The 21696-nt window shown below is 39.6% G+C and overlaps 3 protein-coding genes across 6 annotated transcripts; 1 reads left to right on the top strand and 2 right to left on the bottom strand.

The window, feature by feature from the left end:
- The first annotated feature begins 12 nt into the window (after positions 1-12).
- On the top strand, positions 13-3942 carry LOC121971329 (FAD synthetase, chloroplastic-like). Its single transcript, XM_042522529.1, has 5 exons — positions 13-342; positions 1534-1703; positions 2469-2604; positions 2810-2985; positions 3065-3942. Exons 1-5 carry the CDS (start codon positions 185-187, stop codon positions 3559-3561), a joined length of 1137 nt encoding a protein of 378 aa, XP_042378463.1. The 5' UTR covers positions 13-184; the 3' UTR covers positions 3562-3942.
- Positions 3943-4471: 529 nt separating this feature from the next.
- On the bottom strand, positions 4472-9902 carry LOC121971330 (protein WVD2-like 1). 2 transcript variants are annotated; one of them, XM_042522530.1, is made up of 7 exons: positions 9691-9902; positions 7600-8392; positions 7121-7212; positions 6953-7043; positions 6791-6862; positions 6480-6590; positions 4472-4948 (listed from the first exon to the last, which is right to left on the bottom strand). In XM_042522530.1, exons 2-7 carry the CDS (start codon positions 8386-8388, stop codon positions 4715-4717), a joined length of 1389 nt encoding a protein of 462 aa, XP_042378464.1. In that variant the 5' UTR covers positions 8389-8392; positions 9691-9902; the 3' UTR covers positions 4472-4714. The 2 variants fall into 2 exon arrangements, with proteins under 2 accessions (XP_042378464.1, XP_042378465.1); XM_042522531.1 differs by lacking the exon at positions 9691-9902 and adding an exon at positions 8511-8990.
- Positions 9903-16454: 6552 nt separating this feature from the next.
- On the bottom strand, positions 16455-19108 carry LOC121971331 (probable WRKY transcription factor 21). 3 transcript variants are annotated; one of them, XR_006109108.1, is made up of 5 exons: positions 18988-19090; positions 17521-18327; positions 17313-17438; positions 16817-17030; positions 16455-16738 (listed from the first exon to the last, which is right to left on the bottom strand). XR_006109108.1 is itself a non-coding variant. In XM_042522533.1 (4 exons), exons 2-4 carry the CDS (start codon positions 18276-18278, stop codon positions 16877-16879), a joined length of 1038 nt encoding a protein of 345 aa, XP_042378467.1. In that variant the 5' UTR covers positions 18279-18351; positions 18988-19108; the 3' UTR covers positions 16455-16876. The 3 variants fall into 3 exon arrangements, 2 of the variants coding, with proteins under 2 accessions (XP_042378467.1, XP_042378466.1); XM_042522533.1 differs by having other exon boundaries at positions 16455-17030; positions 17521-18351; positions 18988-19108; XM_042522532.1 differs by having other exon boundaries at positions 16455-17030.
- Positions 19109-21696: the final 2588 nt, after the last annotated feature.

The following is a 21696-nucleotide window of genomic DNA, read 5'->3' on the forward strand; positions in this document are numbered from 1 at the left end:
AATATTTTCAGCGGTCAAAAACCGCCGGTGGATTAGGTTACAAGGGCGGACCTCGCTCGGCCAACGTGGGCTCGGGCTTTGGTTCGGATGAGGTGCCAAACCCTCGGCTGATCACCTCCGGAACCAGAAGTTGGCACAGAGAGAGTGGCAGAGAGAGAGGGAGAGAGAGAAAGGGCCGCGGGCGATGGAAAGGGGCGGCACCGCCGCCCTCCAGTTCTCTTTCCAGAACGCTCACCCTCCGTCTGCAGTCGCCTACAGGCCTCTGCTTTCCCGGCGTCAGAACTCCCCTCGATCCACTCGCGGCGCCCCCACGAGGCCACAGCTCTTACCCGGGCAGTTGTGGTAAGTTTTCGAACAGGATACTTGTCAGTTGATTTGGACATCGGAGTCATAGTTTGGCCAGAGGTCGTACTTTTGCTTGCTTCCGTGCTCCTTTTTCTTCGATGCTCGATCTGGTAACCCTAGTGAAGTACGGACGTTCCTACTTCTTATGAGTTGAATAAACTTAGATTGAGTATGCACGTTTTTGTCTGTTTGTTGCATTGCTGTGGAAATCAATTGGGGCGGCGTCAAATAGGCCTACTTTTTTCCTTCTTTCTTAGCGGTTCTCCCGCTGTGGAAATCAACTGGATCATAACTTTTACTATGATGATAACTGAATAACGATATTAGTGGCTTAGCTACGAGTTATTGTGGAATCCAGATAAATAAAAACAAATAACGAATTTTTTTGGGCAATGAAATGTGAGAAAGAACATAAGCTCTCTACCTCTTCTCTGAAGTATGACTTTTCCCATTGTGCTTTTGGTAAGATGTCAATACCTTTTTCTCTCAAAAAGAATATGGTAATCGGGATTTCCATAAATACTTTTTTCTCTCTCGAAAAAGCACTAGTTTGGTCAAATTGGATGATCCTCACTTGTTTCAAAAGATACCAACTTATCCATGGACAAATCTAGTGATCCTTTCTATTAGTGTTTTGAATTTGACAGAAAACTGTCAACAAGGCATCTTCTCAGGCCTATACCATCACTCTTAAATTGGCAAAGCATTGTAAGAACAGCTTTGTGATTTCCAACTCATTTTTAGGGAAATAGCCACCAAGCAAGTTTATTAGTCATACTATGGCAGGCCTACGATTGCCTGATGAACTAATTACTTCGATATCTTGTGCTTAATATTTTAGGCTCCAGCTACAATCGGAATTATTGATTTTTTTTTTCTCATGTTGCTGTTTTCTTCACTAGAAATAGCGCTTTTGAACTCCATATGAAGGTAAGTTGGATAATTTGCGATTCCTTGATTTGAAGTTTTTATCCATTTGCCTGATTCCAATAAATCTTCATATTGCAAATTGCATCCTTGTTATTTATGATCTCAAATAAGATTGTCACTTTTATTATTGATTCTTTTATCTTAATGCTAATTTAGTTAGATGTTATGCTTTATATCTGTAAGTAGCAGTCCGGTAGTTGCTAACAAAATAATGATTAAAGTTTATATGCATTCCACACTTTTACCACTTGTTCGCAGGTGTCATTCTTGTTTCAGAAGGAAGCATGCGCCCATGCATGTTGTTGCACAACATTCTGCAGCAAAAGCTTTCAGTTCTAATCGTCCAGAGGAAACAAGCTTATGTGGTGAAGAAATACAGAAAGATAAGTTTCTCATTGATTGTGGAGCAGATCAAGAGTGCGTGATTGGTAGGTAAATACTTAAATATGACAAAGAATACTTTCATTTTTATATACAAGAAATTTATCTACCAATTACCATGCAAAGTTTAGTCAGAGAGTTCTTTATTAATTTACTGTCATTAGAATGCTAATACAGGTTTTGATGATTGATAGGGATGGAACGGGGTTGGGTTGAGTCAGATTTGTTGAAAAACTGTGCCCAAATAAATTGATTCTGATTATTTAAAAATCCTAACTCCGAAACTGAAAAATCAATTCAATTCAATTGTGTGTTTATAGGTTTTTCAGGTTTTTCCAATGTATAATACATGTTATATTTTTATCCAACGTATATTATTGATATAGCATATATGCTTGTGACATATTGTTTAGCTTTTTTGTTTGTTTTTGATAAAAACCTGAAATGAATATCGTATATTAAAAAAACTAGAACCCATAGGAAAACTAATGAAACATAGATTCCTTGATTCAAACATAAATGCAATAAAAGTCGTCTAGATTTTGTAAACATTCACAGGGTATTGTATGCTTATACAAGCGACTTGAACTGTCAAGGTGGAAAGCCTACCTAAATATAATAGATGCAGTATACTAGAAACTTCCAGTATAAGTTTTTCATGTCATGTTTCCTTCTTAGCTTTTCCACTTTATGCAAGTTGTTGTACTATGCCGAGTTATTTACTGAAGTAGAGTAGAATGTTGTCTGTACTTGCCTTCGGATAAATTAAACATACACACATTTCTTATGGTTTCTTGGCCACCCTCTTGCAGGAGGTATAGTCGCCTTAGGCAAGTTTGATGCTCTTCACATTGGTCATCGAGAACTTGCAATACAAGCATCAAAAGCTGGCACTCCTTTCCTTCTTTCATTTGTTGGAATCGGAGAAGTACTTGGTTGGGAACCAAGGTCAGCAATTTCATCTGATAATATTTTCTACCAATGCCTTTCTTTGTGTGCAAACTGTGGAAAATTCAGATTTACTCTTTTTAATCTTTTGTCTACTATTCAGATAGGCATATATATTCAGATATTTCTGTACTACTTTCTATTGCGTTTTCGGTTACTTATTTTGGTTCCAGCTATATTGAAGCTTTCTCGAACATTTGCACAGGCCTCCTATTGTTGCGAATTGTGACAGGAAGCGGGTTCTTTCTTCATGGGCTCCTTATTGTGGTAATGAAGTGCCCCTGGAATACAGTGTCCAGTTTTCAAATGTCAGGCATCTCACTCCAAGGCAATTTGTTGAAAGGTTGTCGAAGGATCTCAAAGTAAGTGGAGTAGTTGCAGGTATAACATGACCACATTTCGATTTGAAAAGGAAAAAAGGGATAATCATGTATTAAAACTCGCACGTCATTTGCTTCAGGTGCGAATTACAGATTCGGATACAAAGCCTCTGGTGATGCATCAGAGTTAGTGAGACTCTGCAAGGAATATGGTCTGAGTGCATTTATCGTAAGCCCTGTTATGGACAAAACTCAGCGATCATACAATGGAGCATTCAGATGGATAAACACAGATGACAAAGGTCAGGTATCGTCCACTCGCGTACGCCATGCTCTTGCCATCGGTGCAATGGATTATGTAGCAGAGCTGATTGGTCGAAAGCATCGTCTTGTCCTGTCATTGCATAAACACTGCTGCTCACAGAAGGGAATTTCAATTCCAAAGTCAAGCTTGTTAAACCAGCCACCAAAAGATGACGCCTACATCAATTGCACTATTGTGATAGATGACAAGCTGGTCGGGCCTGCAAATGTGGTTATTGACGTCGAAAACATCAACATAGAGTTGAATGATACGAGCATGGATGCAGAGGATCTCATTCATGATCATTGTTTCCTTGGGATTGAATTTGATTAGTTGACACTACTAATGGCCTTATCATTTTCACTTAAATGGGTTCGAGTCGAAATAGGTGCACAGGTACGTTGTAGACCAAGCAAAAGCAGAAGTCCACCTCCTCATCTTAGAGTAAGGCTCCATCTCAGCTTGGGGCATTGAAGTGGTTTCACAAGGAATTGCAAGGGCTAGATTTCAAATACAGGTTCATCAGTCATCATTATTCGTCAAAATGGGTGTCTAACATCTCTCTTTCACGAAACTATCTCTCTCGAAACCGATTTTTTAAAAAGAATTATGTTTTCTTTTTCACTTTCTGATGTATTTTTCATATTTATGCTGGTCACTTCAAAGTAGATAAGGTATATTTTCCTCCACAATAAAGCTTAGAGTTGTTCTGTCTCTCGTTCTCTGCTAAAACCCTTGATTATCTTTGGGTGATGTTTAGTTTTTATGGGACAGCCACTCTTTTATTGAAATTTGATGGTTAGATATTATAAATGACCCCTGTGAGTTACTTATTACATTCGAAGTTGGCAAGAGCAGTGACCCCTTTTATGAATAATGAATGTTTTTATTGTAAAATGAATTTGGAATATAAACTGCTATAGAAGGATTATTCTCTCAATTTTATTTACTAAAAATATTTAAATAAACAATGTCAGTTTAGGGAACCCAACCTAACATTCATGAAAGGTTGAGAATGTTCATGAGCAATAGTCATAAATATTTTATGATTAAGACTTATAAATTATATTCATCACTATCCAATCAACATATAAAAGTTTTAAATAATCAAAAAATTCAAATTAAAAGTTTGATAATATCTAAATGAATTAAATTTAAACTTATAAAAAAAATTAAATCGAACTTCAGCAATTATTCCAACTGCACTGACATCTGTCTTCACAATTAGGCAAACGCTATGGACTGAAATAATTTCACATAAATTACATCAATGTCTGTGAACACATACAACTTAAATAATTTACAGCACCCAACACCTTCAGAAATCCCCACATCATTAAGTCTCAATCTTATTTTTTTAATGAAATCTTAATCTCCAATAATTATGCTGTTGTCTGTGACTGTGTAACATGAGAAATGTAACTAATTGAGGAAAGAAAAGTTTAGAAAGCAAGCTTTATGTTTGCACAGTGACATTGTTGGTGATCTAGTTTGCTGTGCTTAGTGTGGAGAGTTTGGAGCCCTCATTTGTTTTGGTACCTTTGCCTTTAACAGCCTTGGGACTGTTTGGCAAGCTTTTGGAAGATTTCACAATAGGGCACAAGTCGTGCCGATGGAGCCGGTCACAAGCTCCACCATACTTTTCGCCTTGCAATGGATTGGCATCACTGAAACTCTGCCTTCTAGAGAACTTGGGTGACTTAGCGCGAGTAGGAGGCACCTTGGTTGCAAACAAAATGGCTCAACTAATAAGCTTACTCATGAAGAGAACTTTCAATATTCACTACTGAAGAATGTTTTTTTTTCCCTACATTTTATTTGGTTTGATCTGACAATAAGTTTTGACTATGATATAATTGGACCTCTTGCTTAAAGTGTGATTATTGTGAGATTATAAACAAAGCATCTAAATGGCTCATCATTGACAAAACCATAATTATGAAAATTTAAACTAAGGCCACTGGTTAGAACTAAAAGGCTGGAAGATACCTCTCTGACTCAGATTAGTTTTGCGGATCGGATGTGCAAAGAAGTGATCCGACTATCCAGTTTTTGCAGAACTGTAAGAACTTGGTGATTTTCAAAACTTACTTCTTTATTCCTTTATGTGCAAATAAATTGTTATTCTTTTAAGAGAAAAAATTAAAAGGGCGTCTATTTTTATTGGAATAATAAAGGGACATCTTTTTTTCATTTAATATCAAAATGATGTCTCATCCCATGTCAGTATATTTTATTTTCCGAAACTATCTTTATTTTTTGCGCTATCGTAGAGGAATTCATAGTTGTTGCAACATAAATACTTCCAACTTTAACAATAAATTATGTTATAGTAGTTATAGTTTATAACTGCTATAATATAAGTATTTCATTTCTGGTCAACATTATATTATAGCAACACTTCGACTATGATCAACACTAATAATACTGTATTATAGCAAATTCATAATTCTTGTAATATAGATGTTTCATCAACATCAAATTATAATAGTTGCGAATCATAGTTGTTACAACATAGATTTTCTATTAATATTAATTAGTATTATATTGTAGCAGCCACGAGATCATAGATACTACAATTGTGTACTTGTAGTAGCTACGAAGTCGTGACTGTTATAATTGTATAATCGTAACTACTATAACGTAGCAGTTATGGGATTATAGCTGCTAAATTGTGTAGCATCTACAACAATGTCAAAAATAAAAACAGTTTTGAAAAGAAAAATGTATATAGACAGGATGGAGTGTCTTTTTGATAATAAATGAAAAAGAAGCACGGCCCTTTGACAATTCCAATAAAAAGAGACTCTTTTGATTTTTGCACTTCTTTTAACATAGGTTTATGAACAATTGTGTTTTTTTTTATAGGTATAGATTTTTGATGATATGCAATTATACTGATTAATCTGGGTTGGTTAGACCAATTAGTTTGTCTAGTCAGGCTCCAATTTGGTTTCTATAACGATGGGCAAAACCTCCATGAATAAGTAAAATTCAGTAATTAGTAATGCAAGATGAATAAGTAAAATTCAGTAATTAGTAATGCAAGATGATGTGTAAGACAAGCACAAGCTATTTGAAATTTAAGCAAATGACAAATATCTAGCAGTAGGGAAATTAAGCTAATTGAATTCATGAACTTTGAAGTTCCATCATAAAAGTTAGCATTCACTATTCCATTACTTCTTTGATTTCAACATTCTACTTAAATAGTAAGTACTAAACATCATTTACAAAGTTTAGACGAGTACCTTCTTTAGTTCAGCCTTCGGTGGAGGACCTTTTGCGTAAAAGCTAGGTAAAGGGTTTGCCTTAACAATCAAGTTTTTTCTGAATTCCTTAAGAGCAGTGTCTTGCTCTTCCTAGAAAATATAAGAGAATTCAGAACATATAATGAATCACGACTCCAACTGAAAACCAAAGGTAATATTAATTTAGTTTATTGCTACTTATCTAGCTTCACTAATGAACTCTTTTCCACATAACAATCTACATGACTATCTGTATCAGTATCAACTTCAATCATGGCTAAGAATTCAATATTATAAAAATTAAAGCATACCTTAATTCTAGCCTCAATTTGCAGTTTCTCTGCTTCCATAGCCCGGTGTTTCTGTTCTAATTTTGTGTAGTACTGAAGAAGGAAAAAGGGAAGATATAAAAATTATGTGGATTTAAGCTTCATGATAATAATCAATTAGCAGTAAAGGGATTGAAATAGTACTTCTTTCCGCTTTTCTGCACGCTCGCTACATTTAAAGGAAGGAGCATTTCCGATAGTTCTCCTTCCTTTCAATGATCTGAAAGAAGCTGCAGTTCTATAAAATAGTTGAGGAAAACTAATATACGATTCTAAATGATGCAGTTAGAAGTAGAAGTAGCAGAAGGATATGAAGAAGCAACAGAGCAAGAATCGTCAGTGTTATGGTGATGCATTTTCTTATCAGGTTGCAAAGCTTTCCCATGTGTAAGAGATGAATTACTCTGCATTGGTAACAAACAAAGAATTCATACTTCCATGAATAAAGTAAGCAATGAAAGTACAATTAAAATTCTCTCTAGTACATGAAACAATTGGACTAGACACTCAACAGTATGGATCAGTGGGCGTTTGGATACCATATAGAGAGTATATCGATTGTCAAACACAAAAATTTTATATTTTAATGTTATAAACCAAATACAAGGAAAAAAGTCATATTAAGAAAGCAGCAGATGGAAGAACTCAAATTTATCACATGAAAGATCATGGTACAACTTAAATCTGTCCCGCATATGAATGACTTCAAGAACCAGATCCGGAATTCAAGATGAGTAAGAAGTAAAATAAGCATGTCAAGTGAGAAGCAAAAATAAGCGAGGGTTCCTTACAATGCTTGCCAAGTGTGAATTATGTGCTTTCACAGGTTTGTTTAAGCTTCCACTTGCTTCAGCAACAGAAGCATGATGCTTTACAATTGCAAGAGTGCAGGGATGAGGAACAAGGCAGTGAGATTGTGCTTTTCCAACATTATCTGACTTTGATGCAGCTACCTTCTGATTTAATTTCTGAGCGGCATGCTTATTCGCTGATCCCACCTGATCAAAACTTATATTTCTAATGTCAGGCACTTCTTGTTCTTGAAGAGAAGTTTCATTATCTCTCATATCACAGATAGCATTTTTTGACCCTGGAGTTTCATGAAGTTGGCTGGAATCTTGATTGGAATTACCCTTGGGTGCACAAAGAGATTGAAGTTGGCTAGAATCTTGATTGGAGTTATTCTTGGGTGCACAATTTGATTCTGGACTTTTATCAGTAACCACTTCAGCAACTTGCTTACTCGGCAATTCTTGTCCTTGATTGGATTTTTCATGGTATTTTATGCCATTAGTAGCTTCATTTGACACTAGAGTTGCAGAGGGTTGGCAACAATTCACTTGATTAGAGTTACTCTTGGGTGAGCAAAGAGATTCTGATTTTTTATCAGTAGTCACTGTTGTATCATCTTGTACCAGGTGGGAATTTTCATTCCCTTTTATGCCGCTAATGTCTTCTTTAAACTCTCGAATCACAGAAGGTTTGCTAGAATAAGCTACTTGATCCGAATTGTTCTTAGGCGGCCAACGAGATTCTAATTGTCTAAAAGAAGCTACCACTTTTGCAACTTCCTTACCCATTTGTCTGTAACAAAAACAAAAAAATTGATATAGATAAAGTTTTTGAACAGGATTGCAAAGAGTAGACAGAAATAGGCACATCAGTGCAGATAGCTAAGCAAGGACATTCATAACAAGATTACCTTCAACTGAAAAGCAGAGCTAAAAAAAATAGAAGAATTTCCTATTGACAAAGTAATTTGTTATCCAGGAAAACACCCCGTAGAAAGGAAAAAGAGCATGGATCGCAAATAAAACATTATCTTCACACCAGTGAGCATCTCCTATCAAGTTGGCCCTTTCATATTACTTCTGAATAAGCCTTTGATTGAAAGAGAAAAGTTATGTCCATCTTCATCTTTTAAAAAGTTATAGTTAAGTGGACAAGTAAAGTTGTTATCAATAGCATACTTTAATTATCTCAAGCACGCAAAGAAGCATAAAAAGGAAACGAACTCTAAGGTAAATGAAGCATATATTTACAATCCTTAAAAAAAGGAAAAAAAGACTGCAGCTTTACAATAAGAGATTTTGAGTATATTTTGTGCTACGGCATAGAACCAGTACAATAGATGTTCCATGTTGATTCTTGTTACCTCACAGAAGCCTGTGTTAAAGCAATGTATCTTTCAGAATTGTGAAGAGAGATTTCAGCTTACCAAAATTTCCAGGAGAAGTTGATGCGGCAGAGTAAGTAATATCTAAGGCAATATAATTACAGAATAAGTTCCACAAAGAGTTCTGCAGAATTAATGTTGTGTTGTTGGTAATTATTCAGTTTGAAGCATTCAATAGATGCAAGGCATGATAATTTAAACTAGTCCATTCCATGCCTCTCTGAAGCATTCGTTTATGCAATTTTAATGCGTTGAACAAGCTCAAGTCGCCTCCAATAAGATGAAAGGCCTCTAATTTTTGTAAGTACTCGTTTCGAAGATGTATACTTGTTGATATCGACAGGAAGTAAACATCAGCGAATGAGAACCGTGCAAATACTGACCGTGATGGCAATGACGTAACGCAAACAACGGCAGAGTGGAACAACAATAGAGGAATGATTGAGCAACACACCATCGAAATGGAACGAAGATCAGAACATTATCTTATTTATTTACAACACTAAGAAGACGAAGAAGAAGAAGAAGAAAGCAAAGTTTCCGACGATCGTTCCGTCGAATCACATAATGCCCCAGAAAATAAAAACATTTATCTCGACAAACTTACGAAAAGGAGATGAAGAAGAAGATCCAGATCAAAGTCAAATATCCATTTGAAACTTACGAGAGACCGCGAAAGCTTCGATCGAAAAGATTAAGACCTAACCGAGAGACCAGCAAAGGGAGGGGAGCTTGAAGTCAATGCCTTGGAATCTCGCCTCCGATTCGTCTCGCCTAGCTCGCTTCCTCCTTCGCCTCCTTCGATCCGCGACGGCCGCGACGGCCACCGCCTAAGCCCGTTCACCTCCTTGCACAGGCTCCGGCCGGTGACGTCGTTGAGCTCTGTTACGCACTTACGCTATTTATAGCGCCCTCCTCTTTAACTCCTCAACTAACGCCGCCGTTAAGTATCCGAAGTGGAGCCCCATTAAACCATGGCCTCTGAGCGGTGAGCTCACCGCATTCATCGGCCAGTATCACACTAACAGTCTCTTACCCGATTAACACACCACGTTTCTAACGTCAAGATTATCCAGCGGTCCCACATCTGAAACCAATCACTAACTTCCAAATTATGCGAGTAAGTGCGACTACTTGTCCGTGTTCTTGCATATATAAGTAAATAACTTCATTTTCAAAATATTTTTTTTAAAAAAAAACTCTATGATTTATTTTTTATAACTAATTACAATATTATATATAATATATATTATTTAATATATATATTAAAATATCATAAAGGTTTTGACATTGAATGAGCATTTAATAAATTAATTATTTAACTTAAGCTACATAGTTTTTTTTTCCTTATAGAAGGTTGCATCCATGTCCTTTGCTTTTGCTATGGCACAAATATTTTTGAATTATTTTTTAAGAAAAAACAAACATGTTTGGGTTGATTGAGAAAAATAGTTAAAATTATAAATTATAAAAAAATATTTGTGATTAAATTTATTAAGTCCATGTTATGATTGGACGTAAAGAGAAAAATTAAAAATATATTCAGAGATTTAATGGACATTTAGAAGGATATCTTTGTATGTTTATGATGTACAAATAACTAATTGTTAATTATTATCCTTTACTAAGGCAGGGTACTAACATCAGAGAAGACTAGAACATAACTTATGCACACTTAGAAGTTGATCTCCATAATACTTGTCCCTAGTGAGATCTGGATGGAAGTCAACGTCATGTGATGGTCAAAAGTCAAAAGGGTCAGCAGGAGATCCGACCGACCGGAGAAGGTTTAGAGCGACCGACCGAACGGGTCCTGGCGGAAGCAGAGACAACTCGACGGAGAGTCGGGGCTCCGACGCTCATGGTGAACAGGGTCGCCGGGCCGGAGCGGGAAGCCCGCTCGGCCGAGGCTTAAAACAGTAATGCTGTGAACAGTTTCATTCGAGCACACGACCTGGAATCTCCCAAGCGGATCAGTATCTACGTCCGGTCGGACGTGATGGGACCGCCGAGCGACCGGACGCTCGGCGCGGGAACAGAAGAGACAAAAGGACACATCGGGGGACATTTTCTGACAACAAGCGTGTTCGACGACTAACCCATACGCAGAAGCCTATGACGGAAGGTTCTACTGTCCCATCAGAGATGTGCTCGGACTGTAGCAGTATGGTGTCAGGCAAGCTCCTCTGACAAGTCCATACTGAGGTATGGTAAGAGGACACGTATTCGCCTCGGTATATGTGCATAAGCCTCTTCACAGCTCTATATAAGGGTCCTCATACTTCGCCGGAGGTACGCATTCTCGCATCTTCGGAGCCACTTCTTAGTTTCCTCTTGTCTGACTTGAGCGTCGGAGGGTCGTCGTCGGGAACCCCTTCCCGGCCCAACTTCCTTGCAGGTTCGCCGGAGGTCCATACGATCAGTCGGAGATCTACGTCGGCAATTTGGAGAGCGCCACGTGCCCAGCGTCCGTTGATTCAGCGTTCAGACAGGATCAAATTTGACGCCGTATGTGGGAACGCACCTACATCCGAGCGGAAGCAATGGAAGAAGCTAGACGACCGCATACGGTGATGCTCTCCCAAGAGGAACTCAACGCTCTAATCGAGGCAAGAGCAGCTAAGCTCGTGGAGCAACAGAAACAAAAGGCGCGAGCCGAGCGCCTAAAGCAACAGGCGACGTCAGCATCAGCAGGCCGAGCGGAGAATATCTCAACATGGGGCCGAGATGAAGAGCCGATCGGCATTCAAGGGGAAGCACCACTTGCCCCGATCCCTTTTCACCGAGCTGGGTGAGAGGTACGCCGATGTAATTCATTTTATGTATGGTCGTCTGTGTCCTTTTAATGCAGGAAGCAAAGTGATAAAACGCATTTGGTATTATTCGCCGAACGGACGACTACACGAAGACCCCGTGCCGCTCGGTAAGGCATATATCATCCGTGTTGAAATTAGCCTTGAAGGCCGTCGAGAGTCGAGCCGGCGACTATAAACCCCCCGAGCGGAAGACCGTCGAGCTCCGACGTTAAAAATCGAGAGTCGAGCCGGCGACTATAAACCCTCCGAGCGGAAGACCGTCGAGCTCCGACGTTAAAAATCGAGAGTCGAGCCGGCGACTATAAACCCCCCGAGCGGAAGACTGTCGAGCTCCGACGTTAAAAAACGAGAGGGCGGTTATAAACCCTCCGAGCGAAAGACCGGCGAGATCAGACGTTAAATATCGAGAGTCGCGCCAGCGACTATAAACCCTCCGAGCGGAAGACCGTCGAGCTCCGACGTTAAATATCGAGAGTCGCGCCGGCGGCTATAAACAAGAAAGGATAGCATTAAAGAAATTACGGCCGAGCGGCCGAATTACAAAAATGGATAAGTTTCTAGCCGAGCGGCCAAGTTACATAAAAATTTCTACTCTAGATAATCGTAAAGGTCCTTCGGGATGTTGTTGAGCAGCGCCGCTTGGTCCTGGGCCGGGATGAGGATAGAGTTGGGAAGATGACCCTTGGACTTCAGGTAATCTGTGGTAGCTGTCATAGCAAGATCAAAAGCAGTGTACATCCGTTTGCAAACCTTCTCCGAAAGTTTGATCGAACGGATGTAATTCTGTCTCAGGGCAGCGACCCGGCTCGGCTCGGCCTCTTGATATTCTTTAAGGGCCGCTTGGGAAGCATCGGCGGCGGACTGGTGTTCTTGCAAGGCAGCCTCAAGCTTCTTAACTTCATCCGATCGGGCCACCTTCTGGCCGGCCAGCTGGTACATCAGCTCTTTAACTTTTTGCTCCAGGCCCCGAGCCTCTACGTTCTTCTTCTCCAGATCGGAGATAGTCGTTTTCTTCTGCTCGGTGGCCAAGCTTATCTTGCGATCCAGTGATTTGTTCAGGCGATCAAGTTCGGCCAAATTGTGAGCCTGATCGGTCGTCTTCTTCTGCTCGGCTGCCAGCAAGTCTTGGGCCTTTTTGAGCTCTTTCTGTAGCTCGGCATAGGAAGGGCCTTGGGAGCCGGACGGGCCGCCCGGAGCTTTCAGCCTTCTCAATTCTTCGTCTACCATCGCTAGACGATTGGAGACAGCAATCTCCTCTACCCATCTCTGCAATTAACAAATTCATTAATAGCCGATCGAAAAGAATGCATAAAAAACTTCGGAAGAAAATGCACTTACCCCGGTGGCCTGCTGCATGTGGTTATTGGCCAGGTTCCTCAGAGGAATCATAGCGATGCGGGCCTGAGCGTCGACCCACATTTCGGCTAGGGGCCCCTTCAATGTGATCGTGTGCTCGGGCGCGGTTGGTCGATTAGTCTCGGGCATCAGTTCTTCGGTTGGGAGGTGAAGGGAGACCCTGAACGTACGGCGCTGACCGGGAGTCGTCTGAGCGGAGGCCGGCGCAAAAAACTGGGACAGGATTGTCGAACGTTGGACTCGGCGAGGAGCGGGCGGAAGGGCGCTGACCGGGATGGCCTTGAGAGGGTTTGCAGACGCACCCAGATGGGATGGTCGACCTCTGGAGCTTTGCCGTGAGCAGCTGCGGTGGCCCGTTCAGACGGTTGGACCGCGGACGTGGCCGATCGAAGGGGAGTCTCCACTCGGCGCCTCTTTTGTCGGAGAGGCCGCTCTTCTTCCTGAGCAGAGCCTTCCTCCCGAACGGAAGGCTCTTGGCTAACAGTTGCTCCCACCGCCGGCTCCGGGAGAGAGGGTTGAGCAGCCGACTCCTGTTGAGTCCCGCTTTCCCCTTCATGTGAGCCGACTGGCTCAATGCCAAGCGTCTCCATCTTCGGCCTCGAGCGCCGCCGCCTTTCTTTTCAGAATGTCGGCCATCACAGACTCCATGACAGTGTTCGCTGCAAAGGAAAAAAGAGAAAATCAGTTAGCAATCAAGGCAAATGTACCAAGCTAGATTCTTACCGAAGCCGCTCGGAAGGGGGGTCCTGATCGGACTCAGGCAAAATATATACATGACCCCTTCAGGTAAGAACTTGTTGATGTCAAGCTTCAGACCGGCAAGCATGTTGGCAGCATGAAGGTAGTTCGGTCGGGTCTTGAACCTCTTAAGCTCAGGGGAAGTTGGCGGTCCAATCTGCCACTGGGTTCGGAAGGAGGCCTGCTCGGGAAGACGAATATAAAAGTAGAATTCTTTCCAATGCTTATTGGAAGAAGGTAGTTTATTGAAGAAAACCAAACCGGGCCGAGCCTGGAACATGTAAGTGCCCAGCTCGGACTGTTTAGGGTAGTAGAAATAGTAGAATACCTCCGGTCAGAGGGGAATGTTGTGGATTTTGAATAGGACGACAACGCCGCATAGAAGGCGGAAAGTGTTGGGAACTAGGCTCTCGAGCGGAATGCCGAAAAAATTGCAAACATCAATGATAAAAGGATGAATTGGAAGTCGCAGACCGGCTGTGAACAGGTCGCGGAAAACACAAAAGGCTCCGCGCGGCGGTTTGTGTGGCCGAGCGGAAGGTGAGGGTAGGATAATTTCAAGGTCAGAAGGGATGTCAAAATTATCTATCAGAATATCGGCGTCGCGCTGATCGAAGCGTGACTCCAGGGTGGTATACCATGGGCCGAGGGTTTGGTCATGAGGTTGGGAGGAGCTAGCCATTGTCCGAGCGGACGAAACCAAAAAAGACGAAAGGCAGAGGGTGAAAGGAAGAAGATGATAGATGAAACAATGCGTAGAGGCTGAAAACACGACAAGAAACGCAAGGCTAACCAAAGATAGAACAGAAAAACGGCCTTACAGAGAAGGAGGATCGACGAAGAACGCGAGATCGCCGGAAAAGGAGAACCGAAGCCGCCGGAGTACTGAAACGCCGAAGGAAGCTTCTGGGCACGCGAGAGCAGAAATGCGGCGAAGGCGAAGGCTTTATAGGGTTGAGCCCGAGCGGCCTCCATCGTCGGATTCAGGTCGCGAGAACCGGAGCACGCATCGCGCCGTCCATTTCAAACCGCCTCGGTCTCATCACCCGTGGCGCCGCCGCCGTACGATGACGGCAGCAATGCCACGTGGCACTCCACCGCGGGATAGCATTTAATAAGCGCCTTATCGAGGCACAGAGCGCGTGCTTGGCCTTAATGTCGAAGATTGGCGCAAACTTCGAAGAGATCCGAGGAATGTTGGCGTTGACTGTCCGCTCGGCGTGACTGGCGGTCTAGTCAGTCGGACTAATCAATTGCTTCGACTAGACTTGAAGGGGAGGCAAGTGATCCGGCCGTTCGGACGGGGGACCCTCTGGATGGAAGTCAACGCCACGTGGTGGTCAAAAGTCAAAAGGGTCAGCAGGAGATCGGACCGACCGGAGAAGGTTTAGAGCGACCGACCGAACGGGTCCTGGCGGAAGCAGAGACAACCCGACGGAGAGTCGGGTCTCCAACGCTCATGGTGAACAGGGTCGCCGGGCCGAGCGGGAAGCCCGCTCGGCCGAGGCTTAAAACAGTAATGCTGTGAACAGTTTCATCCGAGCACACGACCTGGAATCTCCCGAGCGGATCAGTACCTACGTCCGGTCGGACGTGATGGGACCGCCGAGCGGCCGGACGCTCGGTGCGGGAACAGAAGAGACAAAAGGACACATCGGGGGACATCTTCTGACAACAAGCGTGTTCGACGACTAACCCATACGCAGAAGCCTATGATGGAAGGTTCTACTGTCCCATTAGAGAGGTGCTCGGACTGTAACAGTATGGTGTCAGGCAAGCTCCTCTGACAAGTCCATACTGAGGTATGGTAAGAAGATACGTATTCGCCTCGGTATGTGTGCATAAGCCTCTTCACAGCTCTATATAAGGGTCCTCACACTTCGCTGGAGGTACGCATTCTCGCATCTTCGGAGCCACTTCTTAGTTTCCTCTTGCCTGACTTGAGCGTCGGAGGGTCGTCGCCGGGAACCCCTTCCCGGCCCGACTTCCTTGCAAGTTCGTCGGAGGTCCATACGATCGGTCGGAGATCTACGTCGACAATTTGGAGAGCGCCACGTGCTCAGCGTCCGTTGATTCAGCGTTCGGATAGGATCAATCTCCATAATACTTGTCCCTAGTGAGATTTGAAAAGATCAAGTATCCAAAAGACCCAAAAGCACAAGGAATGCTTGAAAGACTTTGGTGGCTCTTGGTAATTTGTTAGCTCATTTGTTTTCATTTTGTTACTTGGAAAACAATAGAGAATTTGCTACCATAAACGAAATCTCTATTAAAGGGCTAAGCTTATGATCGCATATGAAAGCTAATGGCTGCTAGAAAGCAATGTGCTTCAGGTTATAGACCGTAGGAATATAAAATTTTATTGTTAGCATTGAGTTCTTTAGTGCTAGAGAGTGTATGGTATAAGATGAGCGACAACAATAGTTAGAAGAGTAACATAAGAAGTTGGATTGACAATAGAAGTTTACAGAGATAAAAAAAATGCCGCAAAAGATTTCAAAATTTTCAGTTTGATATAGCAAAGTTCATGGAAATTCCAACAGTGACTGAAAGCACAACATTGATCAGATAGCATTTCAAACTCTATATCATACCAAAAGAATATAATAAATACAAAATCGTATGTTTTCAGCAACATGAAATCCATCCACTATTTTTCAAGACTACTTGATGTGCATTTTGTCCTCACTAACTTTATTTGATTCTTTCATTCTATAAACACAAGTCATGATGTAAACCGATAGGCTTTGGCCCTTGTTAGAAATCGCGATGAATCAATGATGACCGTGTCCGATGCATAATGATTCTGGGACACTCTACCAGTGAAGCAAATAAACATGGCACCTGCGGTAAATCCATTTGTTGTTTCCCATTATCACATGGAAAGATGATCGACCTTTGAGAGAAACTCGTGTTCCATACCCGAAAAGGAAGGTCGAATGCATGATAATCAGTAGGGCAGGCTTGCAAGAGGTAAAATCTTTACGAACACTTAATTTGGGTGGACTGGCTCGGCAGCTTGCCATGATTATGCTCACCTTTGTAAGTGACAATGAGCATTGAAGGCTCTTCTAAGCACTTTTCGATGTGTTTTCTTGCCGGGCAACCCCTCATGCTGCTACATTTATAATATCCCCTGCAATTTTATTTTTGACATTAGTTCTTAGTTGTCAGTTCTTACATTTCGATCCAAAACATAGACAAGTCAAGAAGTTAAAGGAGAATAGTATGTTTGGTGTTTCATTAAGCGAAAACTTTCAGACTGCCAAAGTCAGTTGGTCGATCTTTCTCAAAAGATTGGCATAAGAAGCCATATCGGCAAGAAAACAATATACATAATTTGATCATAAGCTCACATAATAATGCGAAAACAAATCATGTCTAGAAGAATATTTTAAAATGACAAGTAAGAAAATACCTAGGATAAGGAGAGCCCTTGATTGGCTTTTGCCCATATTTTCTCCATGAATACTCGTCTGGCGGGATATCAGATGATTTATCACTGATAGCAGGTACCTTAATGGTTCTCTTCGATCTCATCTTCCTGCAGAAATGCATCTACAGTTAAATTCAACACAAATAACCATCGAGTTGATACTGGATGACATTATTGTCTGCAGACTCACCTCTTTTTAGAGCAATGGCATCTACCAGTAGTAGCACATTTGCCATTTCCATCCTCTCCTCGACATTGGTACTTTCTCTTGAGAGGAGGGTGGAGGTTACCCGTGTTTGATGATGCCGGTTCACTAATTAAGCGGAATGCTGACTTGCCATCCAAGCTGACTACACTTCCATCCATACTTAGAGACGACAAGAAAGACCTGGCTGTAGACACAGATGGGGTGCAGTTCGAGTTCTCAAACTTGAGGTTTATAGCAGTGTGGCCTCTCCTGAAACTGTCAGCCTGAAAGCTCATCTGCCGACCAAGTTGAAACTTCAGGCCATTCTGCTGCTGGCATTGAACAAATTCGTACTGACTTGATAACGATGATGCATGTAGCCCAAATTGGTTGTCCGTAAAGCTCCTTTGTGAGATTTGCAGCAGATTCTTAGGACTTGAATCCAATACTTGGTTTTTGCTCTCCAAAGCATTTCTTGGGAGGTGTTGGGGTGGGTTCAAAGCAAGGTCCATTTTGGATAGGAAATGATTGTCTGAGAACATCTTCTGATTGGAGATGGGTGGGACTTTGACAACCCTAACTTTGCCATGGCCAACACTGCCGTTGAGCAAAGACACCAACCTCTTGAATCTGGAAACAGCTTCACCTGTCTCCACCAAAAGATCTGCAGGTGAAATTTTATCTTTAGGTTGGGAAAGAAGACCAATAACTCTGATGCAATTTTGCACAGCAGCTCTGTTAGCTTTCTCCACCTCTTCCATCTCAAAATCACAGAATCGTAAAGCTGCATCCACTTTGCCCTAGGAACGTCTGAGATGCCCCACGTTGCAGATTCTTAAGAAAAATGTTTTTTTTTTCTTATTGAGATGAACTAAATATCATAAACTAGGTAAAGAGTTGTGTAAACTTCGATAACTTTAACCCTAATCAAGCAATTGCAAGCACGAGCTATCAAAACGGAACCAAGAAGCAAAATCTAAGCAGAGAAAGATCATGACTTGAAGCTGAAACAAGAGGATTTCGTAGATTGGATGAATACTGATTTTAAAAAAAGGAATCCAAATGGAAGCAATCATGCGTAATTATTCTATACGAAAAATGATTGTTTCTTCTCATCGAGATATACTAAATCTTATAAACTAGGTAACGAGTTATGAAAACTTCGAAAACTTTAACCCTAATCAAGCAATTGAAAGCACGAGCTATCAAAACGGAACCGAGAAGCAAAATAAAAAATTTTAAAAAAAAAAACAGAGCGAGGAAAACAGCAAGTTTAGGACGATCTCCGAACCACAATCAACTAAAATAGGCAGCAGGATTGGATTTTGACATGATTTAAAGCTGAAACAAGAGGATTACGTAGATTGGATGAATACTGATTTAAAAATAAATAAATAAATAAAAGAAATCCAAATAGAATCGGACGTACCAAGAACAAGGGAGGAAATGGTAGATGAGAAGAGAACTGACCTTGGGGAAGAACACAGATCGTTGGTGGCGTGTTGGACTTGCGATTTCGTCTCCGGGAGTGGAAGATGCGAAGGTGAAGCAACGACGAAGAGGCTTAGGAAGCTCCTCACCTGGAAGAACGATAAATAGCACAACCGAGAGTAGGGGGTATTTATCATTTTAGCCCATGTACTTGTATAAATCTCATTTTCTTTGAACTAACCTCAAACTTAAGAACTAACCTCAAACTTTTAAGATTTGTAACAACATCCTTAAGAGTTGTTGAGGGTCATGTGAATCTTAGGGTTCTACACTTTTTATAAAAGAATAATGGCTTAAAATTTCAATTTAAGAAACCTTTAAAATTATAAAAAAAATGTAAAAATTTTCACATTAATATATCTTTCTATCATACAAAATAATTAGTTTATAAACAAGGAACTAAATTGTATGATGTTCAAGTTTATTTGATAAAATAATCAGATTAAATTGAATCGAGTCTAAATTGAATCAAGTTTGTTCAAATTTAACTTGGTTTCTTTTTTATAAGTTTAAGTTTGATTCAAACTTAGCTTCAGCATTGTTCATTTTCATATTTCTAGCTTTCAATTCAAATTTATTTGATTATTTAAAATTTTTATATTTTCAAACTTCTTTGATTAGTTGTGGAGTTTGATAACATAAGATTGTTTATTCATTTTAAAAGTTTTTTTATTTATCTACTTTATTGATAAGAATTTTATTTATAAATATAATTCACAAACTTTATTTATAAATATTATTTATGAATATTATTCACGAATATAGTTCAAGATCTTTTCTCATGGATATTAACGAAATGAACACAAATATATTTAAATTTGTTCATTTACTTTAAAGAGTTGTATAAAATTATTTATTTAATTAAATAAATATAAATAAACTCTTACTAAATGGAATATCAAACTTATTCATGAAAATAACATACATATTAGTGGTTAAAGGTCAATATTAATAATCTAACATTAATGGGAGTAAAATGAATTTCCCTACAAATTACTTTTGGCTTTTTTTTTGTGTGTGTGTATAATTGCTTGGATTAGCTTCTTCACATTGCTTTTGACTTTAATGGACAAAGATTATCTCTAATTACAAAAATGACAAATGAATAATGAATAAAAAATATTATTTGGATTTTTTATAAACAAAAATATTTACTCTTATTTATTGATTGATTTTCTTCAAAGCTTGGTCCCTTTCATCTTGTAATCTTCAACTTCAAGTTATGAAGTAACAAGAGATTAACATCAATTTGTTCCTTCCTAATTGTATCTAAAATCTTTCAAATTTTTATCAAAAATAGTGTTTTAATCAAGTTATAGTAGATGAACAAATAAGTCTTACATTGAAATATTTTATTATTTCAGTTGAACTGTATGTTGAAGAAGAATGAGTCGGAGCTATAGCACAAGCGATTTTTTATAGGATGATTGTTATTATTTATGGATCCTAATCTAGGTAATCTATCGAGACCCAAATGAAACTTGGATGAAATTAAATAGAGGTCCAAAAGAAGTGATGTTGAAGAATCAATGGATGAGTTATAGTTAGTGTTAAAATATCATTTAAATCCAGATTTAGTTGTTTTTTTTCCGAAATATATTAAGGCATAGTAATTGATTGGACATGTAGAGGTAAAACTATTATTTTAATGTGAACCACGAGAGCAATACTAAATCGAGGCAAATTCTCAATATTAAATATGATCTTAAACGTGTTTTTTACAAAAAAAAAATCTTGTGGATTAAATTAAAGTTAGATGACAAAAATATATAAATAGTTATCATGATAAGCATACAAAGTAATTAAATAATAGATAATCCTTGTAGATGCTATTAAAGCATCTTCTTTAACTAATGCACTATTTTTCCACTTTTTATCCAAACAAAAAAAATATATTATTATATGGACTTATATCGCTTTATTTTAGTGGAATCAAGATGTGAAATGATATTGATTATTATTGTTATTATTATTTATATTTATATTTTGTTGGCCTAAAAAAAGATGGTTGGAAGAATAAAAAGTCAAAAACTAGGGGCTCTATCTTATCCCAACTCTAGTGCAAGTTTAGAGGCACACGCCAATGTATATATCATTTTTATTTCATTGTGATAATTTAATATTCAAATTTCATCTAATTAATTTTAGAGGTACTTCATCATCTTATTCTTAATTTGTTATTAAATAAATTTAAAGTATAACTTATATTTAAAATATTAATCTCTAATGAAATTTAAATTCAAATTCTCTTATTTATTTTTCTAAGTACACTCAAACTAAATTCAAGTTTAGGTTTGAAAAATATATTTGATATTTAAATTCGATTTAAAGTTTGAAACAGTGAATAATTTTGACTCGAGCTCAATTCTAAATAAAATTCGTACTCCAATTTGATTTGAGCAGGCCTTGGCATTGGGGATCTTTGTTCCGAAACTTTTCTTTACAGGATTGGAAGTCGTGGGGATATACTTGTATTGTATTGTTTTTATTTGTAGTAGAAGTATGGTCTACAGACCTGTTGAGCACGATAGTATTGTTGGAGCAATCTAGGTACCCTAAGTTTTGATATTTGGGCAAAGGTTTAAGTTAGGTTTATTGTTGTATTTGATATGCATTGTGAGTGTGCAGGATACATGTACAATAAAGAAAGTCCAAGTGTGATCTTGGCAAAGGAGGAAAGTCCAAGGA

This window comes from Zingiber officinale, chromosome 4A, assembly GCF_018446385.1.
Source record: "Zingiber officinale cultivar Zhangliang chromosome 4A, Zo_v1.1, whole genome shotgun sequence".
NCBI lineage: Eukaryota > Viridiplantae > Streptophyta > Magnoliopsida > Zingiberales > Zingiberaceae > Zingiber > Zingiber officinale.

What these genes read in the sequence shown, in the direction of transcription:
- LOC121971329 (XM_042522529.1), top strand. Translation starts at nt 185, where the DNA reads ATGGAAAGGGGCGGCACCGCCGCCCTCCAGTTCTCTTTCCAGAACGCT. An exon ending in GTACTTGGTTGGGAACCAAG is followed by an intron (nt 2,605 to 2,809) that starts GTCAGCAATTTC and finishes ACATTTGCACAG; the next exon opens with GCCTCCTATTGTTGCGAATT. An exon ending in AGTAAGTGGAGTAGTTGCAG is followed by an intron (nt 2,986 to 3,064) that starts GTATAACATGAC and finishes CATTTGCTTCAG; the next exon opens with GTGCGAATTACAGATTCGGA.
- LOC121971330 (XM_042522530.1), bottom strand. Translation starts at nt 8,388, where the DNA reads ATGGGTAAGGAAGTTGCAAAAGTGGTAGCTTCTTTTAGACAATTAGAA. An exon ending in GTGCAGAAAAGCGGAAAGAA is followed by an intron (nt 6,863 to 6,952) that starts GTACTATTTCAA and finishes TTCCTTCTTCAG; the next exon opens with TACTACACAAAATTAGAACA. An exon ending in CGAAGGCTGAACTAAAGAAG is followed by an intron (nt 4,949 to 6,479) that starts GTACTCGTCTAA and finishes TTTGCAACCAAG; the next exon opens with GTGCCTCCTACTCGCGCTAA.
- LOC121971331 (XM_042522533.1), bottom strand. Translation starts at nt 18,278, where the DNA reads ATGGAAGAGGTGGAGAAAGCTAACAGAGCTGCTGTGCAAAATTGCATC. An exon ending in TGCCATTGCTCTAAAAAGAG is followed by an intron (nt 17,439 to 17,520) that starts GTGAGTCTGCAG and finishes GCATTTCTGCAG; the next exon opens with GAAGATGAGATCGAAGAGAA. An exon ending in AAGGGCTCTCCTTATCCTAG is followed by an intron (nt 17,031 to 17,312) that starts GTATTTTCTTAC and finishes ATAAAATTGCAG; the next exon opens with GGGATATTATAAATGTAGCA.